At 44.1% G+C, this 19,513-nt stretch overlaps 1 protein-coding gene across 1 annotated transcript in view; it reads right to left on the bottom strand.

Annotated features, from left to right (window-relative positions):
* XPO4 (exportin 4) overlaps nucleotides 1-19,513 on the bottom strand; it is a 1,500,264-nt gene that overhangs the window by 353,909 nt on the left and 1,126,842 nt on the right. Inside the window, exon 19 of the mRNA XM_044073186.1 lies at nucleotides 14,861-14,877. Coding sequence (XP_043929121.1) covers nucleotides 14,861-14,877 — 17 coding nt within the window. The remainder of the gene's footprint in view (nucleotides 1-14,860; nucleotides 14,878-19,513) is intronic.

Below are 19,513 nucleotides of genomic sequence, written 5' to 3'. Positions count from 1 at the left end.
TATACACATATAATGTTTTTTAAAAAAATACAAACACAAAATCTGAATTCCATCGAAAAAACACTTATATTATCTTCAGGTTCAATGACAGTAATTTTAAGGCTGGCTTAATGGAAATATGATCATTCATACCAGGGTGGGTGCATGAGTCCAATCTTATTTCCCATATCATTTCACGAAATTCAAGAAAAGCTTCCCAATCATCACCTCTCTCTCTGTTTAACCTCTTCCAATACCCAAAATTTAATGTCCATATTGGTACATTTCATTGAATGTCTATAAAGGGCATTATTTTCGTTGTTCTTATTAATATACCTGGTATGTTCGTATATTCTGGTTCTCAAGCTCCTTTTTGTTTTTCCTACATAAAGTGCCCCACATTTTCTACAATATGACAAATAAACAACCTCCTTAGTACAACAGCTACTATATAACTGTAGCTCCTCAATTTAATTCCAATACCAGGAATATTAAGTTCTTTTTCACCCGATATAAAGGGACATTGGGCACATCTGCCACATTTGTGTGTGCCGACCTTGGAATGTGCTCCCTCCATATATGTAACTTTTTTCCTCTCCAAGATATTTTTCAAGTTCATGTTTCTCCTGAGACTGTATTTTAGGGGGTGTTGGAAAATATGTAGTCTAGTGGGCATTCTACTGAACATATTTCATACCCCATTAATACATCTCTTTAACCATCCTATATCGGAATAATAGGTTAAAACTATGCGTGGCAGTTCCAAATCACATGTCTCATGATTACTCTCTGTATTACAGGTTATACCACTATTCTGACTTGTATTACCTGTCAAACTGCCCATACTCACTCTTGGGCTGTAATTTGCCTTCTCTTCTTTTAATAAGGGGCCAAAATGTGTATCCCGCTTTTTCATAATTTCTTTTCTGATATTATATATCATCTAATCAGGATAACCCCTTTCCCTAAACATGTCATGAATATTATTCACTTCTCTAATAAAATCATCGTAATCAGACGTCATTCTAGATACTCTAATCATCTGGCCCTTTATAATATTTCTTTTAAGGTTGTGGGGGTGATCGCTCTGATAGTGCAAATATGAATTTGAGTGACACTCTTTTCTATAAATATTGGATCTATAGTTCTTTTTTCCATAATCTATCTATCCTTACATCCAAGTAATGTGTTCCATCCTTATTCCACTCAAAAGTAAAGCGTAAAAATCTGTACTACTATTCAAGAACTCCATGAATTCATTGATGCTTTTATAAGTACCTTCCCATACAATAAATATGTCGTCCAAAAATCTATAGTATCTCACTATATTCTGTTGGAACCTTGATTTAAGGACATACTTCAACTCCCAATAAAACATTATGATGTTGGCATAAATTGGGGCACATGCGGACCCCATTGCCACCCCATCCAATTGATGATATAGGTCTCCCTGGAAATAAATGAAATTGTATCTCAGAACCAGTTCCATACTCTCCAATACCAATTTAAATTCGTTAGGATTTAACATTTGAAATTCTACCAAAATTTCTTCAAACCATTTTAAACCCACACTATGTGGAATAACGGAAAACAAATCTTTTACATCAATAGTCAAAAAAAGGAAATTATCATTAAATGTAGTATTAAAATTTCTTAAAAAATCCCATGAATCCACCAAAATGTGTGAATATTTTAAGTAAAAATGTTTTAATTTAGTGTCTACATAAATAGCCAAAGGTTGAGTCTTGGATCCCTGTGACTTAACTATTGGTCTTAGGGGCGGATCATCCACCTGCTTATGTATTTTCGGAATTCCGAAAATCGCGGGTATAACTGGTCTCAATACCTTAAGAAAATTAAATAATTCTACATCCATTAATCCTTGCAATAGATTGTCCTCCAGTATAAGATCAATTCTTTTGTACATTATATTAATTTCATGTTTAGATATAATGCAATATCTATTGTCAGAATTCAAAATTTTTAACATCCTATTGGTGTAGTCCCATTCATCCATTTGGACTACCCCTCCCCCCTTATCTGGCTTCATTATCCTTATACTACCATTACTGTTTAGTTGCTGCAAAATTTCCCTTTCTTGTCTATTTAAATTGTGGCCCGTTTTTCCTCTCTTCCCATATTCATCCCTTACCATATTGATAACACATTTTTCAAAATTAAAAATGTCCTGTTGCAAAGGGGGGTTTATATGTACTTTGCTTTTTCAACTTACTCATTCGTGGGTGTGAATCGTCCTGAAATAACACTACTAAGTTCAAATTCCTAGTAAAAAGTTTAACATCTAGTATTATTTCTTCTACTTTTGGTTTTCTGATGGCTACAAAAGTAAATCTCTTGGTAAATAGTGTAAAAAATCCATCTGTCACCTCCAAATCAGTATAATTGTAAATACTGAAATTATTGCAGGAATGTATAATATTCTTATCATTTCTACTCATAACTTCACTTGAAATAACTTGTTCAATAGACTTCTCTATATTAGTATCCTCACTTGTTAAGTTATCTATAAACAACATATTATCATTGGTACATTCCCTTTGAGTTTCACTAAAAGGGAGTATATTTATTCCACTATACTTCTTGTATCTCCCTCTCCCCTGTTGCCTTCCCAAGTAATTGCCTGTCACTTCCGCATATGAATGTTGGCGATTCTGATTCCTTATGCTCTCGGACCTTCTTGGTCCTTTCATTTCCCCTAAAGGGTCCCCAGAATGAAAATCAACATGATTGTATTCTCCTCCTCTCTCCTTTCTATAGTCAAATTCTGTGTAAAGGAAATTCTCCCTATAATCTTGTCCATTCTCAGGTCTATTAAACCATCACAACCTTCTATTATTATATACAGCATATGCTTTTCCATCTTTATAGTCATTTTTATCTCGCTCTAATTTACCCATTTTTCTTTTGTAGTTCTTTGATACATTAAAATCAACATCTTGTAATGTTCTACAATGAATACTTTTGTATTCATTTACAGGATATGTAAGGGGATGAAGTAACGGCCAGAGACACAAACAAAGTTAAAGGCTCTTAATTGGAAAACCCCAGGCCCAGATGCAGTATCTAACCTCTGGCTCTACTTAACAGATTAGGTCATGGCTACAATGTGGCTCCCAGAAAACAACAAAGTGTAAATACTTATCTTCTTTTTTAGATGATTTAAAACTATAGTTCACCAGATGATGAACTGAAAGAAAAACCAAGTGGTCAAACCTTTTTCAGATTATATTCAGAGGATATAAAAATTGTACACACCCCTGATAAAATGCAAGGTTTTTGTGATATAAAAAATGAGACCACAATAAATCATTTCACAATTTTCCCACCTTTAATGTGACCTATAACATGCACAATTTAATTGAAAAACAAATCTGTTAGGGGAAAAAAATAAAAAACGTACAATAAGCTGGTTGAATAAGTGTGTACACCCTTAAACTAATACTTTGTTGAAGGACCTTTTAATTTAATTACAGCATTCAGTCTTCTTAGGTAGGAGTATCAGCATGGCACATTTTGACTTGGCAATATTTGCCCACTCTTACCTGCAAAAGCACTCCAAATCTGTCAGATTACAAAGGCATCTCTTGTGCACAGCCCTCTTAAGGTCACCCCACAGATTTTCTATTGGATTTACGTCTGGGCTCTGGCTGGGCCATTCCAAAACTTTAATTTTCTTCTGGTGAATCCATTCTTTTGTTGATTTGGATGAATGCTTGGCATCATTGTCAAGCTGAAAGGTGACATTCTTCTTCATCTTCAGCTTTATAGCAGACACCTGAAGGTTTTGGCCAAAAATGACTGGTATTTGGAACTGCTCATAATTCTCTCCACCTTGACTAAATCCCCAGTTCCATCTATGCTTCACCATGGGGATGTTCTTTTGGTGATGCAAAGTGTTGTTTTTGCACCAAATGTACCTTTTGGAATTGTGGCCAACAAGTTCAACCTTGGTCTCAACAGACCATAACACATTTTCCAACATGGTTTTGGGAGACGATGTATTGTTTTGCAAATTTTAGCTGGGCCTGGATGTTTTTCTGTATAAGAAAAGGATTCCGTCTTGCAACCCTACCCCACAGTCAACATATGGAGAATATGGAAGATTGTTATCACATGTAGTACACAACCAATACTTGCCAGAAATTCCTGCAGCTTCTTCAGTGTTGCTGTAGATCTCTTGGCAGCCTCCCTGACCAGTTTTCGTCTTGTCTTTTTATCAATTTTGGAGGGACGTCCAGTTCTTTGCAACATCACTGTTGTCCCATATTTTCTCCAGTTTTTGATGACTGTCTTCACTGTGTTCCATGGTCCATCCAATGCTGTGGAAATTTTTTTGTACCCTTCTCCTGACTGATACCTTTCAAAAATGAGACCCCTTGGATGCATTGTAAGTGCTCTGCGAACCATGCCTTTTGCTTTAGCAGGCAACTGAGTAAATGTTAGGAAAATCCTACTATGATAGCTGAACTTTATTTGGGGTTAATCAGTCTCACTTTAATTGAGGGCAGATGTGTACCCAAGAAGACTGAATGTTGTAATTAAATCAAAAGGTGCTTCCACAAAGTATTATGCACATGCACACTTATGCAACCAGCATATTGTACATTTTTTATTTTTTTCCCCTAACAGATTTGTTTTTCAATTGAATTGTACAGTTTATAGGTCACGTTAAAGGTGGGAAATGTTTTGAAATTATTTATTGTAGTCTTATTTTTTTATATCACAAAAACCTGGCATTTTAACAGGGGTGTGTACACTTTTTATATCCACTGTAATAAGAAGTTATGTACCTACCATAACGTTCCATGTTAGTTGTCTTCTTCTCGCCTTCGTTCTTGCTGGATGGGTTTGGAGCCGATCCTCAGCTCCGACTCGGCCAATACTAAAGCTCGAGAGCTAATTCCACCGGCTCGAGGCTCCCCCATATCCCACAATGCTAGGCGGTAACTCCTCAGATCTCGTTTGAAAGCTAGGCCAAGCAAGAAAAAACTCCATAACATGGAGAAGGGTAACCCACCTCTATAAGGCTGACTGTGAGGTGTCCTAAACCTAACAGAGGGAAAAATATAGAGGTGGTAGAGCGTGGGAGAAAAAGGATTGAAAGGTCACAAGACAATCTCCTCTAGGTCTGTCCAGGCTAGGGGGAAGGAGGGTGGGACGCAAGAAAGAAGGCAAGAAGAAGACAACTAACATGGAACGTTATGGTAGGTACATAACTTCTTAATGTTAAGTTGTCTATCTCGCCTTCATTCTTGCTGGATGGGACTGCGTCCCTAGCACCTTGTCCCGGGTGGCCTATCGGAACAGACTCTTGAGAACAGTGGAACCAAAGTTGGCACGGTCTCTGGAGGCTATGTCCAACTTGTAATGAGAAATAAAGGTATGAGGGGAAGCCCAGGTGGCTGCTGAGCAAATAAGAGTCAATAGGAAGCCTATCCTGAAAAGCTATGGATGTGGCTAAGGCCCTAGTAGAATGAGCTCTAGGCTTCGAGGGCAATTGTTGGTGTCTGATCTCATAAATAAAGGTAATGGTAGAAGTAAGCCATCTAGAAAGTGACACTTTAGTGACTGGAAGGCCCATCTTACCTTCCGCATATGAAATAAACAGTTGGTCTGATTTTCTAAACTGTTTAGTCCTGTCTAAATAATACCCAAGTTGGCGATGAACATCTAAACAGTGCAATTTCTGTTCTGACCTGTTGACATAGTTGGGGAAAAAAAACTGGGAGATCAATAGTTTGATTCAGATTTGCTTGAGAGGACACTTTGGGCAAAAAGGATGGATTGGTACGCAAGGATACTCTATCTCTGTGAAAAAGTAAATACGTGGGGACGACAGCATAGAGCATGGAGTTCCGATACCCTTCTAGCTGATGTGATGGCTATTAGAAAAAGCGTTTTCCAAGACAAGAACTTCATAGAACATGAAGCCGCAGGTTCAAAGGGGGGTAGAATCAATGATGCTAGAACCAAATTCAGATCCCATGGAGGAGGTGGATCCTTGATAGGGGGCTTAAGAAGAAAGACTCCTTTCAAAAAGGCTTTACAGAGTTTGTGAGACATAATAGAAGACTCTGACACACCCACATGAAAATTAGATATAGCCGCCAATTGAACTCTGATAGTAGAAGGAGAAGAGCCTGCTTGGAAAAGCTCAGCTAGGAAATCCAGAATGGACTGGATAGGTGCAGTAAGAGGATCTATTTCCCTTGACGCTGCCCAGAAGGAGAAACGTTTCCATTTGCTGCTATAAATCTTCCGGGTAGAAGACTTATGAGAAGCTATCAAAATATCTCTGAGTGAGATATTAAGGGAAGCCTGGCTAAGGTTGGAATTGGAGGAACCACACTGTGACGTTCAGAGAAGGAAGGGATTGGTGCAGTTGACCCGATTGATGGGTCAAGAGATCTGGAACTGGGTCCAGATGCCATGGTTGCACCAAAAGGTAATGGTGAAGAAAGGGAAACCAAACCTGTCGAGGCCAATAAGGGGCAATGAGGATCATTGAGGCCTTCAGAGCGATGGCTTTCCGAATCAGCTGAGGTATCAGTGGGAAGGGGGGAAAAGGAGGCCAATTGTGAACTAGAGCGTCGACGGTATGACCTGGTAGGGGAAAGAAGGTGAAGAAATCGGGACACTTCCTGTTTTGGGGAGTGGCAAAAAGATCGCAGCAAGGTTGACCCCAAGTTCGAAAAACTTCTTCCAACACTGATTTCTTCAGAGACCACTCATGAGGCATGAGAATTGCTCTGCTCAATCTGTCTATCATCACATTGGACTTGCTGGGAATATGCGTTGCTATCAGGAAACGCTGAGAAGAGATCGCCCATTGCCACAGTCTGAGTGCTTCTCGACATAAGGGGTAAGATTTGGTCCTGCCTTGCTTGTTGATGTACCACACTACGGACATATTGTCCGTCTGAATTGCTATAGTTCCCTTGGGAAGAGAGTCCTGAAGGGCTTGCAACGCTAAAAGCACTGCTCTCATCTCTAGAACATTTATGTGCAAGGGGCACTTGATCAGCTGCCTCATGCCCTGGACTGTCCTGCCCTGGTAATGCCCCCCCACCCGATCAGGGAGGCGTCCGTTGTCAGAGTTGCAGCTGGGGGCGAGGGAATGAAAGGTCTCCCTAGAAGAAGTTGGGGAGATGTGACCCACCAAGAAAGATGATTCCTGCATGACTGAGTTATGCTGATAGTGTGGGACATTGGAAGAAGTTGAAATGACCACTGAGTGAAAAGCATCCAGTGAAGGATCCTCATGTGGAAGCGGGCTAAGGGGAGGAGAGGAATAGCCGCCGCCATAATCCCTAGGACTTTCAACACCAGTCTGACCTTGACCCTGTTGTGTCGTAACAGAAGAAAGACCTGCTTGTGAATGTCTGCTACCCTTTGTTCCGTGAGTCTGGCTGACAGACTGACTGTGTCTAATCTTGCGCCTATAAAGGTAATAGACTGACAAGGCGACAAGACAGACTTTTCGTAATTTACAGAGATGCCTAGAGTCTGACAGGTTCGTAAAGTGTAGTCTCTGGCTGAAAGAAGTAGATGCCTGGTGGTGGCAGTCAGGAGCCAGTCGTCTAAGTATGGAAACACCTGGAATCCCTGGCCCCTCAAATGAGCGGCGACCACTGCCATGCATTTGGTGAACACTCGGGGGGGCTGTAGTGAGACCAAAGGGCAGGGCCCTGAACTGAAAAGGACTGGCTCCTAGCCTGAAGCGGAGAAATCTCCTGGATTGTCTGTTCATCTTGATGTGATAGTACGCATCCTGGAGATCTATGGAGCACATCCAGTTGTCCTGACCCAGAAAAGGCAGAATGGACTGCAGCGTGACCATCCGAAATTTTGTTTTCTTGACAAACTTGTTCAAGTTGCTGAGATCCAAAATGGGTCTCCAGTCCCCTTGTCTTCTTTGGAACCAAAAAGAATTTGGAGTAGATTCCGGATCCTTGTTGGTCTGCTGGAACTGGTTGAATGGCTCTTTTTGCCAGCAGCTTTGAAATTTCTAGTCCTGCTTGCTCCCTTTGACTGGGTGGAACATCTGGAAGGGAGTTTCTGGATTGTTTTGGGATGTGAATGAATGGAATTCTGTAGCCTTTGGATATGATAGACTGTACCCACTTGTCTTGAGTAAGGGAAAGCCAGGCTTTTGGGTACAGAGATAATCTTCCCCCGTCTGCCTCCGAAGGTGGACAGTCGGGCAGCCCTTCAGGGGTGCTGAAAGGGTTTGTCAGAGAAAGTTTCTCGACTACCCTGATTCTGTGGGCCCCCTCTGCCTCTAGGATGGCATCTATTATTATTGTTCCCCTCTCTGCCTCTAGAGGGGAAACGACTCTGTGCGTCCGGTAAGACTCCCTGTGATTGTTTGCGGAACCACATCTTCCCCCCCTTCTGACCTTTGGGGTAAGGCCTAGAAGGGGTAGAAAAACGGACTCCAACGGCAAAAAGAGTCTTACCTTCTACCTCACACCTTGTCAGAGTATCCTTCACCTGTGGACCAAAGAGAGATGATCCATCAAAAGGGGAGTTAGTGAAGGATGCCTTGAAAGGGTCCGCAAAGCTACATAGCTGCATCCAAGCATGGCGGTGTAAGGCCACCCCTGTACCTGCGGCCCTGCTCGCTCCATCAGCCGCGTAGGAAATCAGGCGTATGGAGGAGTTGACTACTGAGTTAAGGGTCGCCAGCTGGGAGTTCATCCTATCTTGAAACCACACAGCTGATGGGTCCTTCAACACTTCACTCATATCCTTGAGCAAGTCCCTTTGGAGACGAGTGAAATGATACAGGTAATTCAGCGAACGCATAGAAAAGGTCGCTGATGAGAACATCTGCTTACGATACCTGTCCATGGTCCTAGATTCCTTATTAGGAGGATGTACAGGTACCGAAAGATCTGCTAGTTCCTTCTTGGTGGCTGCAGCCACCATCATGGCATCCACAGAGACACCTTTGGACAAAAACTCCTTGTCTTTGGGGGCAGTGATAAATTTGGCTGGCCTCCTAGGGGTGGGTTCCACCGAGTCAGGAGCCGCCCAAGCCTTCCTCGCCACCACATCCATGAGGGGGTCAAAGGGAGGGGACACCCAGGAGGTGGAAGGTCGAGAACCAAACGCCTCAAGGTACACTGATTCGTCCTCTGAAGGGTTAAGGGCTGGCCAATTCCCCCTCTGTTTCAAGATTTCGAGTATGTCTGCAAAGGAGGCATCTTCAGAGGGGGAAACGAGGGGAACCCTCAGAATCCTCCAAATCAGTGTCAGAGGTGACAGACTCAGGGGAGTCAATGTGCTTCCTCTTGCACTGTCTCTTCCTAGGGGGTTCTCCTGCAAGGTCAGGAGAGGCCTCGGAAGAGGAGGAAATTCCCACTGGGGATACTTGAGGCGCAGATTCTCTAAAGTCCAAAGCAAGGGGGTGAGAAGAAATCACCGCAGGCACTGTGGAGGGAGGGGCTGATGGAGCCGACTGTGGAGTAGAACCTGGTTCTAACACGCTCCGCATGACCTCAAAGGCACTCCTGTCAGGAAGCGCCAGAGGTCTCCGCTCCGAAGAGCCAAAAACCTCCCCCGGCGCCAAGGATGGCTCCGAAGCCGATGTTGGAGCCGAACTAACCAGCGCCGAAGCACCGAGAGGGAGAGCGGGGTCGGCCAAGGGTCCGATGCCACTCGCCCCCTCGGAGCCGACGAGGGAAGTCCGGCGCCGAAAGGAAAGGTATCGGTTCCGATGCTCCCACAGTCTCGGCTCCGAGCAGCACCGGCTCCGAACTCAAGAGAGTCAGAGGAGGAATATTTAGTGGAACGGGGGTAGCCATCGACTGTTGAGTCGGGCTGTGTAACATCTGGGCCAGTGCCTCGGACTTAAGAAGTCTACTCACCACCCTCTGCAAATCATGGTCTGAAAGTCTGGAGGACCTAGAGGAGTGTGACCTATGGCTCCGTTCAGACAAGAGCGGTGACGCTGGGGCCGAATGAACGGAGCCGATAGGAGACCTGGATCTCTTTCTAGTAGTCGGTTCCGACAAGGGTATCAGAACCGACTTTGACTTGTCTGTCTCGGCTCCAGTCGGAGCCGAGGACACGGTGTGTGTGGCAGGTCTAGGATCATCGGCTCCGGCCGGAGCCGATGTCTGAACCGTATGAGCGGTCTTTGAACTTCCGGAGGACGGCTCAGACACTGGAGCAGACTGCCTGGAGGGTTTAGAAGGTTTCCCCGACAGAGACTGAGTCGGGGGACCCTCGGGCTTCAATAAGCCCCTCAAGATCAATTTGTTTTTATGTTCCTGCAGGACTCAAGGGCTGAAACCGTGACAGACTGCACAAGAGTCCTGCAGGTGTAAAGGTCCCAGGCAATACACGCAAGAAGTGTGACCGTCTGTCAGAGACATCTTCTGACAGCACGAGTCACACTTCTTAAAGCCTGAGACCTTCGATTCTTTAGTCATTATCTAAAGTGACAACACTAGTGCAATCACTCACACAAACACACAGATTACACTAAAAATTAAATTAAATTAACTTAATTAACAAAGATCCTGACAGAAAACACACTCACTCCAACTACTAGGAGGGGTGGGAATGGGCCTAAGGGAAAAACCCTTGGAAAAAATTTAAGGAAAGGGAAGATTTTTGTAAGGGAGTGCTAACAAACTAAGTAACTAACTAAATTAGTATAGAAAAACTAATTTAAAGGGGGTCTAAGTTTGACTAGAACTTTAGAAAATTAACTAACCTGCAGAGCCAATCGGAAAAGCACCTCGTCAGCTAAGCGGCAAACGAGATCTGAGTAGTTACCGCCTAGCATTGTGGGATATGGGGGAGCCTCGAGCCGGTGGAATTAGCTCTCGAGCTTTAGTATTGGCCGAGCTGGAGCCGAGGATCGGCTCCAAACCCATCCAGCAAGAATGAAGGCGATATAGACAACTTAACATGAATGTCATTTGGTCTGTGCAAAAGCAACCTTTAAAGAGGGAAAGCTACAGCACAAATAAATCACCACTTTGGGAGAGGAATGTGACAAAATAACTTGAGCAAAAGGGAGTGTATAAATATTTAGGAACTGATGAAGGATCAACAACAAAACATGAACAAATGTGAATAAAACTTAGGAATATTTTAGAAGACTAACACTGAAAACAATCTTGACATCTATGAACAAAGTCCAAGCTATAAAACAACTTGCTCTGTCATGACTTGCAGTTCTGGAGTGACTGAGTGGCTCCAAAAGGTGTTGAACAGGTTTGTTATAGTTACAAGTATAGAAAATTCTTAGAACAACCTCATGTTGATCAGGATCAAACACAGGAATGGTTAAGGAGAGGTGAATTTAAACCAAAAGACGAAAGGTTAACATTGGCAGCCCAAGATAGTGGACTACGTACACATTGGTTTACAAAGTCCATTGAACATGTGGGAGAAACAAACAAATGTAGGTTTTATAAAACATAATTGGAAACCATCTGACACAGTCCACTGACCATGTGGGAGAAACAAATGTATGTTTTGTAAAACAGAATTGGAAACCGTATGACATCTTGTTGCTGTCTGTGAAATACTAATGGCAGAAGGACAGTATACTAAAAGGCATAATAATGCGTCAAGACTGTTGCATTGGAGATTATGCCAACACCAAAATACTGAAGTAGCTGAAAAACATTGGAAACATGAGCCACAAAGCATTACAGAAACAATGTTTCTATCACATGGGATCACCCAATACCAACAGTTAATAAAACAAATATAGTAGTCCATAAAAAGACAAGCAGCACTAATCACTAAAATTGCTACATCCAGTGACTACAGTGTCCTGTGTACAGAGACACACAAAGTCATAAAATGCCAGGATTTGAAGGCAGAAATGAGGGCAATGTGGAAAGAAGGATACCCAGACAGTTCTAACAGTAGTAGGAAAGTACAGTTGTGTACACTTACATTAATGTAGATGTTCGAGTGTATTCACTGTTGCAGTCATCACACTTGAGTTATCTGCCTGCAGGCAGCCCTCAGTCTGCCTGAATACCAGAGATTTAGTGTTTCTGAATTGGATGTTGTCGCTCCAGGACTGAAGTCAGGTCGTCAGGGTGTATATAAAAACAGGCAACAGATGCCATTACATTAGTTTTTCTTGACCCAAAATGTCAGGAGTCCCCCAAATAGGGAGCTAGGTTATGGTGGGGAAAACACCACCAGTAAAAAGTAAATACCAATACCGCAGAAGGGGTTAGTAATAACCACAGATAACAGAGAGAGAGAGAGAAAACCAGGGGGCTGGAGGGAGGGAAACCAGGACTGCAACAGTGAATACGCTCGAACATCTACATTTATGGTAAGTGTACACAACTGTACTATGTTCTTTGTGTTTCACTGTTGCAGTCATCACACTTGGGTGGATTCCCAAAGCTGAAGGGTGGAGAGGCAGTCAAGAAGAGTTAGGGCTGGCTATTATGCCTTGCAAGACTGCTGTAGCAAATCCTGCCTTGGATTTGTAAAAGATAGGCAGGTGGTAATACTTGGTAAAGGTGTGTACAAAATTCCAGCTAGCAGCCTCCAGGATGCCCCTGGGTAGGGACTCCACTGAGAAATGCTGTAGAGGTAGATGTTGCCCTAGTGGAATGTCTTCTGACCCCCTGAGGGGTTGGTTTCCCATGGTGCTTGTAGCAGAAATGGATGCAGTGTGCTATCCATTAGGAAATAGTTTTGAAATGGCCTTGCCCACTATGCCCCTGTTGCAAAGCTGACTAGTAGCTGGGCAGATTTTTCTGAAGGGCTTAGTCCTAATCAAGGAAGAATCTGAGCTGTCTGTACATGTCCAAGGAGTGCAGGATCCTTTCCACTTTATTTTGAGGATTAGGGAAGAAGGTTGGCAAATGGATGGATTGATTGAGAGCCACACTGGACACCACTTTAGGCATAAAGGAAGGGTTATAGTCCTGAGGGAAACCCTGTCAGCATGGAAAATAATGAAGGGTTCCACAATCTTCATTGCTTGTAGCTCAGATACTCTTCTAGCTGAAGTGATGGCTAGAAACAAGGCCGTTTTCCAAGAGAGGAATTTTAACTCTGCTGATGAAGGTTGGGGGGGGGGGTGAGCTTTTCCAGTACAAAGTTAAGACCTCAAGTAGGGGTAGGTGCTCTCCTTGGTGGCCTTAAGTTGTTTGACCCTCTCAGGAGCTGTTTGATAAGAGGGTGTGAAGAGAGGTGGCTCAATGTTGTAATGCGCAGAAATGGCTGGGGCATGTATCTTAATGGAGGAGGAGGACAGGCCTTTGTTGAGTAGATCTGCTAAGTAATCTAGGATAAGAGGCAGAGAGGGCAGTGTTGTGTCCTCTCCTTTAGATTGAATCCATGAGCAGAACCTTTTCCACTTAGCATAGGATTTTCTTGTACTGGGTCATCTGGTTTCATGAATGATGTCCAGCACCTGTTTGCTCAAGGTCGCTGGGGAAGAATTCAAGGAAAAAGCTAGGCTAAAAGATTTAGGGTTTGCAGTTGTGGATGCAGAATATGTCCCTCTTGCTGAGAAAGGAGGGTTGGATTCTGGTGTAGGTGCCTGGGCGGCACTGATGTCTGGCTGCACAGCAGTGGGTACCAGTGCTGGCGTGGCCAGTCCGGGGCAATTAGAATTGTCCTTGGTCTGTCCTGTTTTATCTTGAATAATACTCTTGAAAGGAAGGCAGGGGGGAAGGCATAGATTGAGAGATTTACCCACTGAAAAGATAGGACCACCCACTTTCCAGGCCCTGCTGTGAGGATTCCTGGCGTAGAATTTTCTGAGCTGGGGGTTGCAGGGGGAGGCAAAGAGATCCACTTCTGGGGTCCCCCATTTCTTGATTAGGAGGTTGAAGGTGCTGTGCTCCAATTGCCACTCCAGTGGGTCTAGGCGATTTCTGCTTAAGTCGTCTGCCAGTAAGTTTTGTTTGCCTGGCAGGAATTGAGCTTGCAGATGGACTTTAATGTCCAAGGCCATGTTCCACAGGCTAGCCTGCAGAGTGGGTAGGAATGGGTTCACCCCAGCTTGTTGACGTACCACATAACTGTGGTGTTTGTCTGTTTTTATTAGCAGCACTCCTGGAAAGATTAGGGATCTGAAATCTGTCAGGGCATTCTGTACAGCTAGCATCTCTTTTCGTTGATGTGCAGATGAATTTAACTTGGGCTCCAGTGGCTGTGAATACAAATTCCATCCATGATTGCGCTCCCAGGCATAGTCTGATGCGTCTGTGGTTAGGGTCTGGGCAGCTTGGGGTTGAGTAAATGGTAGCCCCTTGTTGTGGTTGCATGCTTCTGCCCACCAGAGGAACTCTGTCCTTAGACAGAGTATGGTACAATTGGAGTTTCCTCATATGCAGTCTTGCATATGGAATTAGCAGTATACATGAGGCCATGAACCCTGGGGCTTGCAGTATTTTTCTTGCCGATAACTGGGTTCTGGTGGCCATTTGTTTGAAGTAGTCTGTCAGATAGACTTGTTTTTCTGAGGTGAGGAATGCCATCTGGGAAGTTGTGTCCAAGCTTGCTCCCAGGAATACAATCTTTTGACTGCGTACCAGTTTTTATTTCTTTTCGTTGATGGTGTACCCCAAGAAGTGAGAAGGTTTTTCACAATGTCAGAAGCTGCAACAGCAATTTCTGACTGTCCGCCTGAATCAGACAGTCATTCAAGTACAGGTAAATTTGGATATTTCGCTGCCTGCAGTATGCAATGGCTGGAGCCAGGCATTTTGTGAATACTCTGGGTGCAGTAGATAAGCCAAAGGGAAGTGCAGAGAAATGATGATGCATAGACCCCTGCCCTGAAACGTAGATACTTACTGCATGATTCCCTTATGGGGATATGCAGATAGGCTTCCTTTAAGTCTAGGGTGACTAACCAGGCATCCTTGACTAGCACTGGACGTTCCAGGGTAAGCATTTTGAATTTTGATACCAACAGGAGGATGTTGAGAATGGAAAGATCAAGGATTGGGTGCCAAGAGACCTCTTTCCTGGGTACCAGGAAGAGTCTGGAGTAGAATCTTTGACCCCTCTATTCTACTGAAACCGGACGAATAGCTCTGATATTATGCAGGGAAAGTACTTGCTTTTGAGCTTCTGCCCAGTGGCTTGGAGGAAGGTCTGGAAACCCGCTTGGTGTCGGCAGTGAATGGAAATAAAATTTGTACCCCTGGGATACAATGTTGTGGACCCACCGATTGAGTGATGGACATCCAGTTTTAGCATGAAGGGCAAGTTTTCCTCCTAAGGGCACAAGATATTGGGCAGGGCTGGGGAGTAGAGTAAAGAAGTCATTGTGTGCTTTTTCTGTAAGGAGGTGGCTTACCACTCCCTGCTTTAGGTGTGGGGGCACTCCATTTCTTAGATCTCTGCATACCCGGAGACTGAAGTCTGGGTGGTCTGTTTCCCCTGGGTCTGGTTTGAGAAGGCCTGGAGGGGGCTGGAAAGGACCAGTGTTTGGCAGCGCAATGCCTACTGAATCTAGGGGGCTGCGCTTGTAAGAATTCTTTAACAGTCTGCTTAGACTTAGCTTTTTCTTCCACCTTAAGAACCTCTTTTGCTTTGGTGCCAAACAGCCCTTATTCAAAGGAGCATCTAGTAACTTTGATTTGCCATGGTCTGGGAAGGTCTGCTCCTTCAGCCAAGCATGTCTTCTCAGTACAGAGCCAGTGACAGCTGCCCGGCAAGATGCTTCTAGGGCATCAGAGCCACACTGCAAAGTATGCTTGCTGACTTGGCTTGCAGAGTACATAACCTCCTGCAATTCTTTATTTTCTGCACAGTCTGAAAAGGTTGCCACTTTTTGTTTAATAAGTTTCATAATATGTTGCTGATACTTCAGCATGTGAAACTGACAATTCAATGCCCTAATAGCAAGACTTGCAGAGGTATATACCTTCTTACCCCATCTGTCCAAAGCTCTGAAATCCCTGTCCAAAGGGGTGGGATTCTTGGCTGTAGTAGCCTTGATACATTTAGGCCCCCGGGAAATGATCTCAGGGTCAGCAGTAGGATTCTTGAAAATAAATTTGAGTGTCAGGTACTCTGTAGTACCGGTTTGGTTTCCTAGGGGCAGGAGGTAAAGTGCCAGGAGTAAGACTGGATTCCATAAAATCATCAACCACAACATCCAGGACAGGGGGGTATTGCTAAGGACCTGTGTTGAGGAAGCTCTAGAAATTCTCCTAGTCTCTTTTTGGACTGAGGATATTCTTGGCATTCCCAGTGGAAATGCTCTTGTAAGGTATGCAAGATTTCAGCAAAAGAAAAATCCTCTGGAGGGGAGGCAGAGGGAATGGATTCCTCTGCATCTGAATCCTCACAGGCAGATACGGGCATGTCTTCATAATCAGAAATTTCCGAGTCACCAGACTCCTGGTCTGTAGAAGTTGAAGGGGACTGGACTCTGTCTCTTAGCAGGCGAAGGCAGACTTAACCAAATCAGCGTAATAAGGTCTTCAGCCATTCTAAGCATTTGTTTTTGCGGCATGGGAGCAGGTTGCAAGCGCTTTGGTCATTGGTTTTCTAGGCCTAGTGTGTACTCTGGGCCTAAGAAACTCTCTAGTTTTGGTTAAAAAAGCAGTCTGATTCGAACATCGGTTGAGCATATAACTGCCTCAGAAGCCGATGCCTGCTCGGCGGCTCTAGACACATCCAAGGTAAAGACATCCGTAGGTTTCATAGTCTATGAGTCATGCGGCACACTGGACTCCGTCTGGGTCTCAGTAGAGGCTTGCGAATCTATTGAAGCAGGCATCATGGGCTGCGAAAGTGCCTGAGTACCGGCGGACTGGCGACTAGCTTAACAGAAGCGTCGGCATTTTTGGACCTATGCGGTCTGTCTCTGTCTTTACGTTTTTTTGGAGTATCGGTAGTCAGATGGCTTATTGAAGCAATTTCAGAATACGGAGATCGATAGAGAAAGAATTTAGCGACAAACAGAGCCCGACGACGAATGGTTCGGATGCTAAATAAGGCACAAAACCGACAATGAGGGACGTCGTGATCTGGGCCTAAACAGGTGACACACTCTTCTTCTTCTTCTACTTCTTTCGGCTGCTCCCATTAGGGGTCGCCACAGCAGATAATCTGTTTCCAGTTCTTCCTGTCCTCTGCATCTTGCTCTGTCACACCAATCACCTGCATGTCCTCTCTCACCGTATCCATAAACCTTATCTTAGAACTTCCTCTTTTCCTGTTACCTGGTAGCTTCATCCTTAACATCTTTTTCCCCAATATACTCAGCATCCCTCCTCAGCACATGTCCAGACCAACGTAATATTGCGCCTCTGGATTTGTCTCCAAACCTTCCAACCTGGGCTGACCCTCTAATATACTTATTCCTAATCCTGTCCACCCTCGTCACACCCAGTGCAAATCTTAACATCTTTTACTCTGCCACGTCCAGCTCTGACTCTTGCCTTTTTGTCAATGCCACTGTCTCCAACCCATATAACATAGCTGGTCTCACTACCCTCTTTTAGACCTTCCCTTTTACTCTTACTGGTACTCGTCCGTCACAAATCACTCCTGACACTTCTCCACCCACTCCATCCTGCCTGTACTCTCTTCTTCACCTTTCTTCCACACTCACCATTACTCTGAACTATTGCTCCCAAGTATTTAAACTCAACCACCTTCGCCACCTCTACACCCTGCATCCTCACCATTCCTCTATCCTCCCTCTCATTCACACACATATATTCTGTCTTAGTCCTGCTGACCTTCATTCGTCTTCTCTCTAGAGCATATATCCACCTCTCCAGGGTCTCCTCCACCTGTTCCCTACTTTCGCAGATCACAATGTCATCTGCAAACATCATAGTTCACGGAGACTCCTGTCTGATCTTGTCCGTCAACATGTCCATCACCATTGCAACTAAGAAAGGGCTCAGAGCTGATCCTTGATGTAATCCCACCTCCACCTTAAACACATCCGTCACTCCCACCGCAGACCTCACCGCTGTCACACTACCCTCGTACATATCCTGTACCACTCTTACATACTTCTCTGACACTCCCGACTTCCTCATACAATACCACAACTACTCTCTAGGCACCCTGTCATATGCTTTCTCTAAGTCCACAAAGACACAATGCAACTCCTTTTGACGACCTCTGTACTTCTCCATCAACACTCTCAGAGCAAACATCGCATCTGTAGTGCTCTTTCCTGGCATAAAACCATACTGCTGATCACTAATCATCACCTCCCTTCTTAACCTAGCTTCCACTACTCTTCCCCATAACTTCATGCTGTGAATGATCAATTTAATCCCTCTGTAGTTACTACAGCTCTGCACATCACCCTTATTCTTAAAAATCGGTACCAAAACACTTTCTCCATTCCTCAGGCATCCTCTCACTTTCCAAGATTTCATTAAACAATCTAGTTAAAAACTCCACTGCCATTTCACCTAAACACCTCCATGTTTCCAAAGGTATGTCATCTGGGCCAACAGCCTTTCCATTCATCCTCTTCATAGCTATCCTTACTTCCTCATTGCTAATCCACTGCACTTTATGATTCACTATCCGCAAATCATCCAACCTTCTCTCCCTCTCATTCTCTTCATTCATCAGCCCCTCAAAGTACTCTTTCCATCGGCTCAACACACTCTCCTCGCTTGTGAGTACATTTCCCTCATTACCCTTTATCACCCTTACCTGCTGCACATCTTTACTAGCTCGGTCTCTCTGTCTAGCCAATCGATACAGGTCCTTTTCTCCCTCCTTAGTGTCCAACCTTTCATACAACTCTTCATACGCCTTATCCTTAGCCTTCACCACCTCTCTCTTTGCCATGCACCTCATCTCCTTATACTCCTGTCTACTTTCATCTCTCTGACAATCCCACTTCTTCACCAACCTCTTTCTCTGTATACTCTCCTGTACTTCCTCATTCCACCACCAGGTCTCCTTGTCCTCCTTCCTCTTTCCAGATGTCACACCAAGCACCTTTCTAGCCATCTCCCTTACTAGCTCTGCTGTAGTTACCCAGCTATTTGGCAACTCTTCACTGCCACCCAGTGCCTGTCTTAACTCTTCCCTGAACTCCACCTCACAATTACCCTTTTTCAATTTCCACCATTTGATCCTTGGTGCTGCCCTCACACTCCTCCTCCTCTTCTTGATCACCAATGTGACACAGTAAATGAAAGTCTCTGTGAGGTATTTGCTTTCCACAGGCAAGACAAATTTTTAACTTTTTCTGACATCGGTTAGAGCAAGAAAAAAGGATCCCCAATGGGTACTTAGCTTTAGAAGACTTCAGGATTATTAAATTCATAAACGAAAATTCAGGTAGTGGCCGACCGGCACTTGTGAACTGCTTCTGCTTCGGGCTCCTTGGCAAGAAAGACTGATGTAATGGCATAGGCTGCCTGTTTTTATACCCCTAACGACCCGTCAGTCCTGGAGCGACAGCATCAGACACAGAAATACTAAGTCTCTGTTATTTGGGATGACTGAGGGCTACCTGCAGGCAGATAACCCAAGTGTGAGGACTGCAACAGTGAAACAAAGA

This window comes from Protopterus annectens, chromosome 5.part1 (assembly GCF_019279795.1).
Source record: "Protopterus annectens isolate FY-2018-M chromosome 5.part1, PAN1.0, whole genome shotgun sequence".
In the NCBI taxonomy this organism is placed as follows: Eukaryota; Metazoa; Chordata; order Ceratodontiformes; family Protopteridae; genus Protopterus; species Protopterus annectens.
Note: the sequence above shows the minus strand (reverse complement) of the source record. Positions and strands in the feature narration are given on the sequence as shown.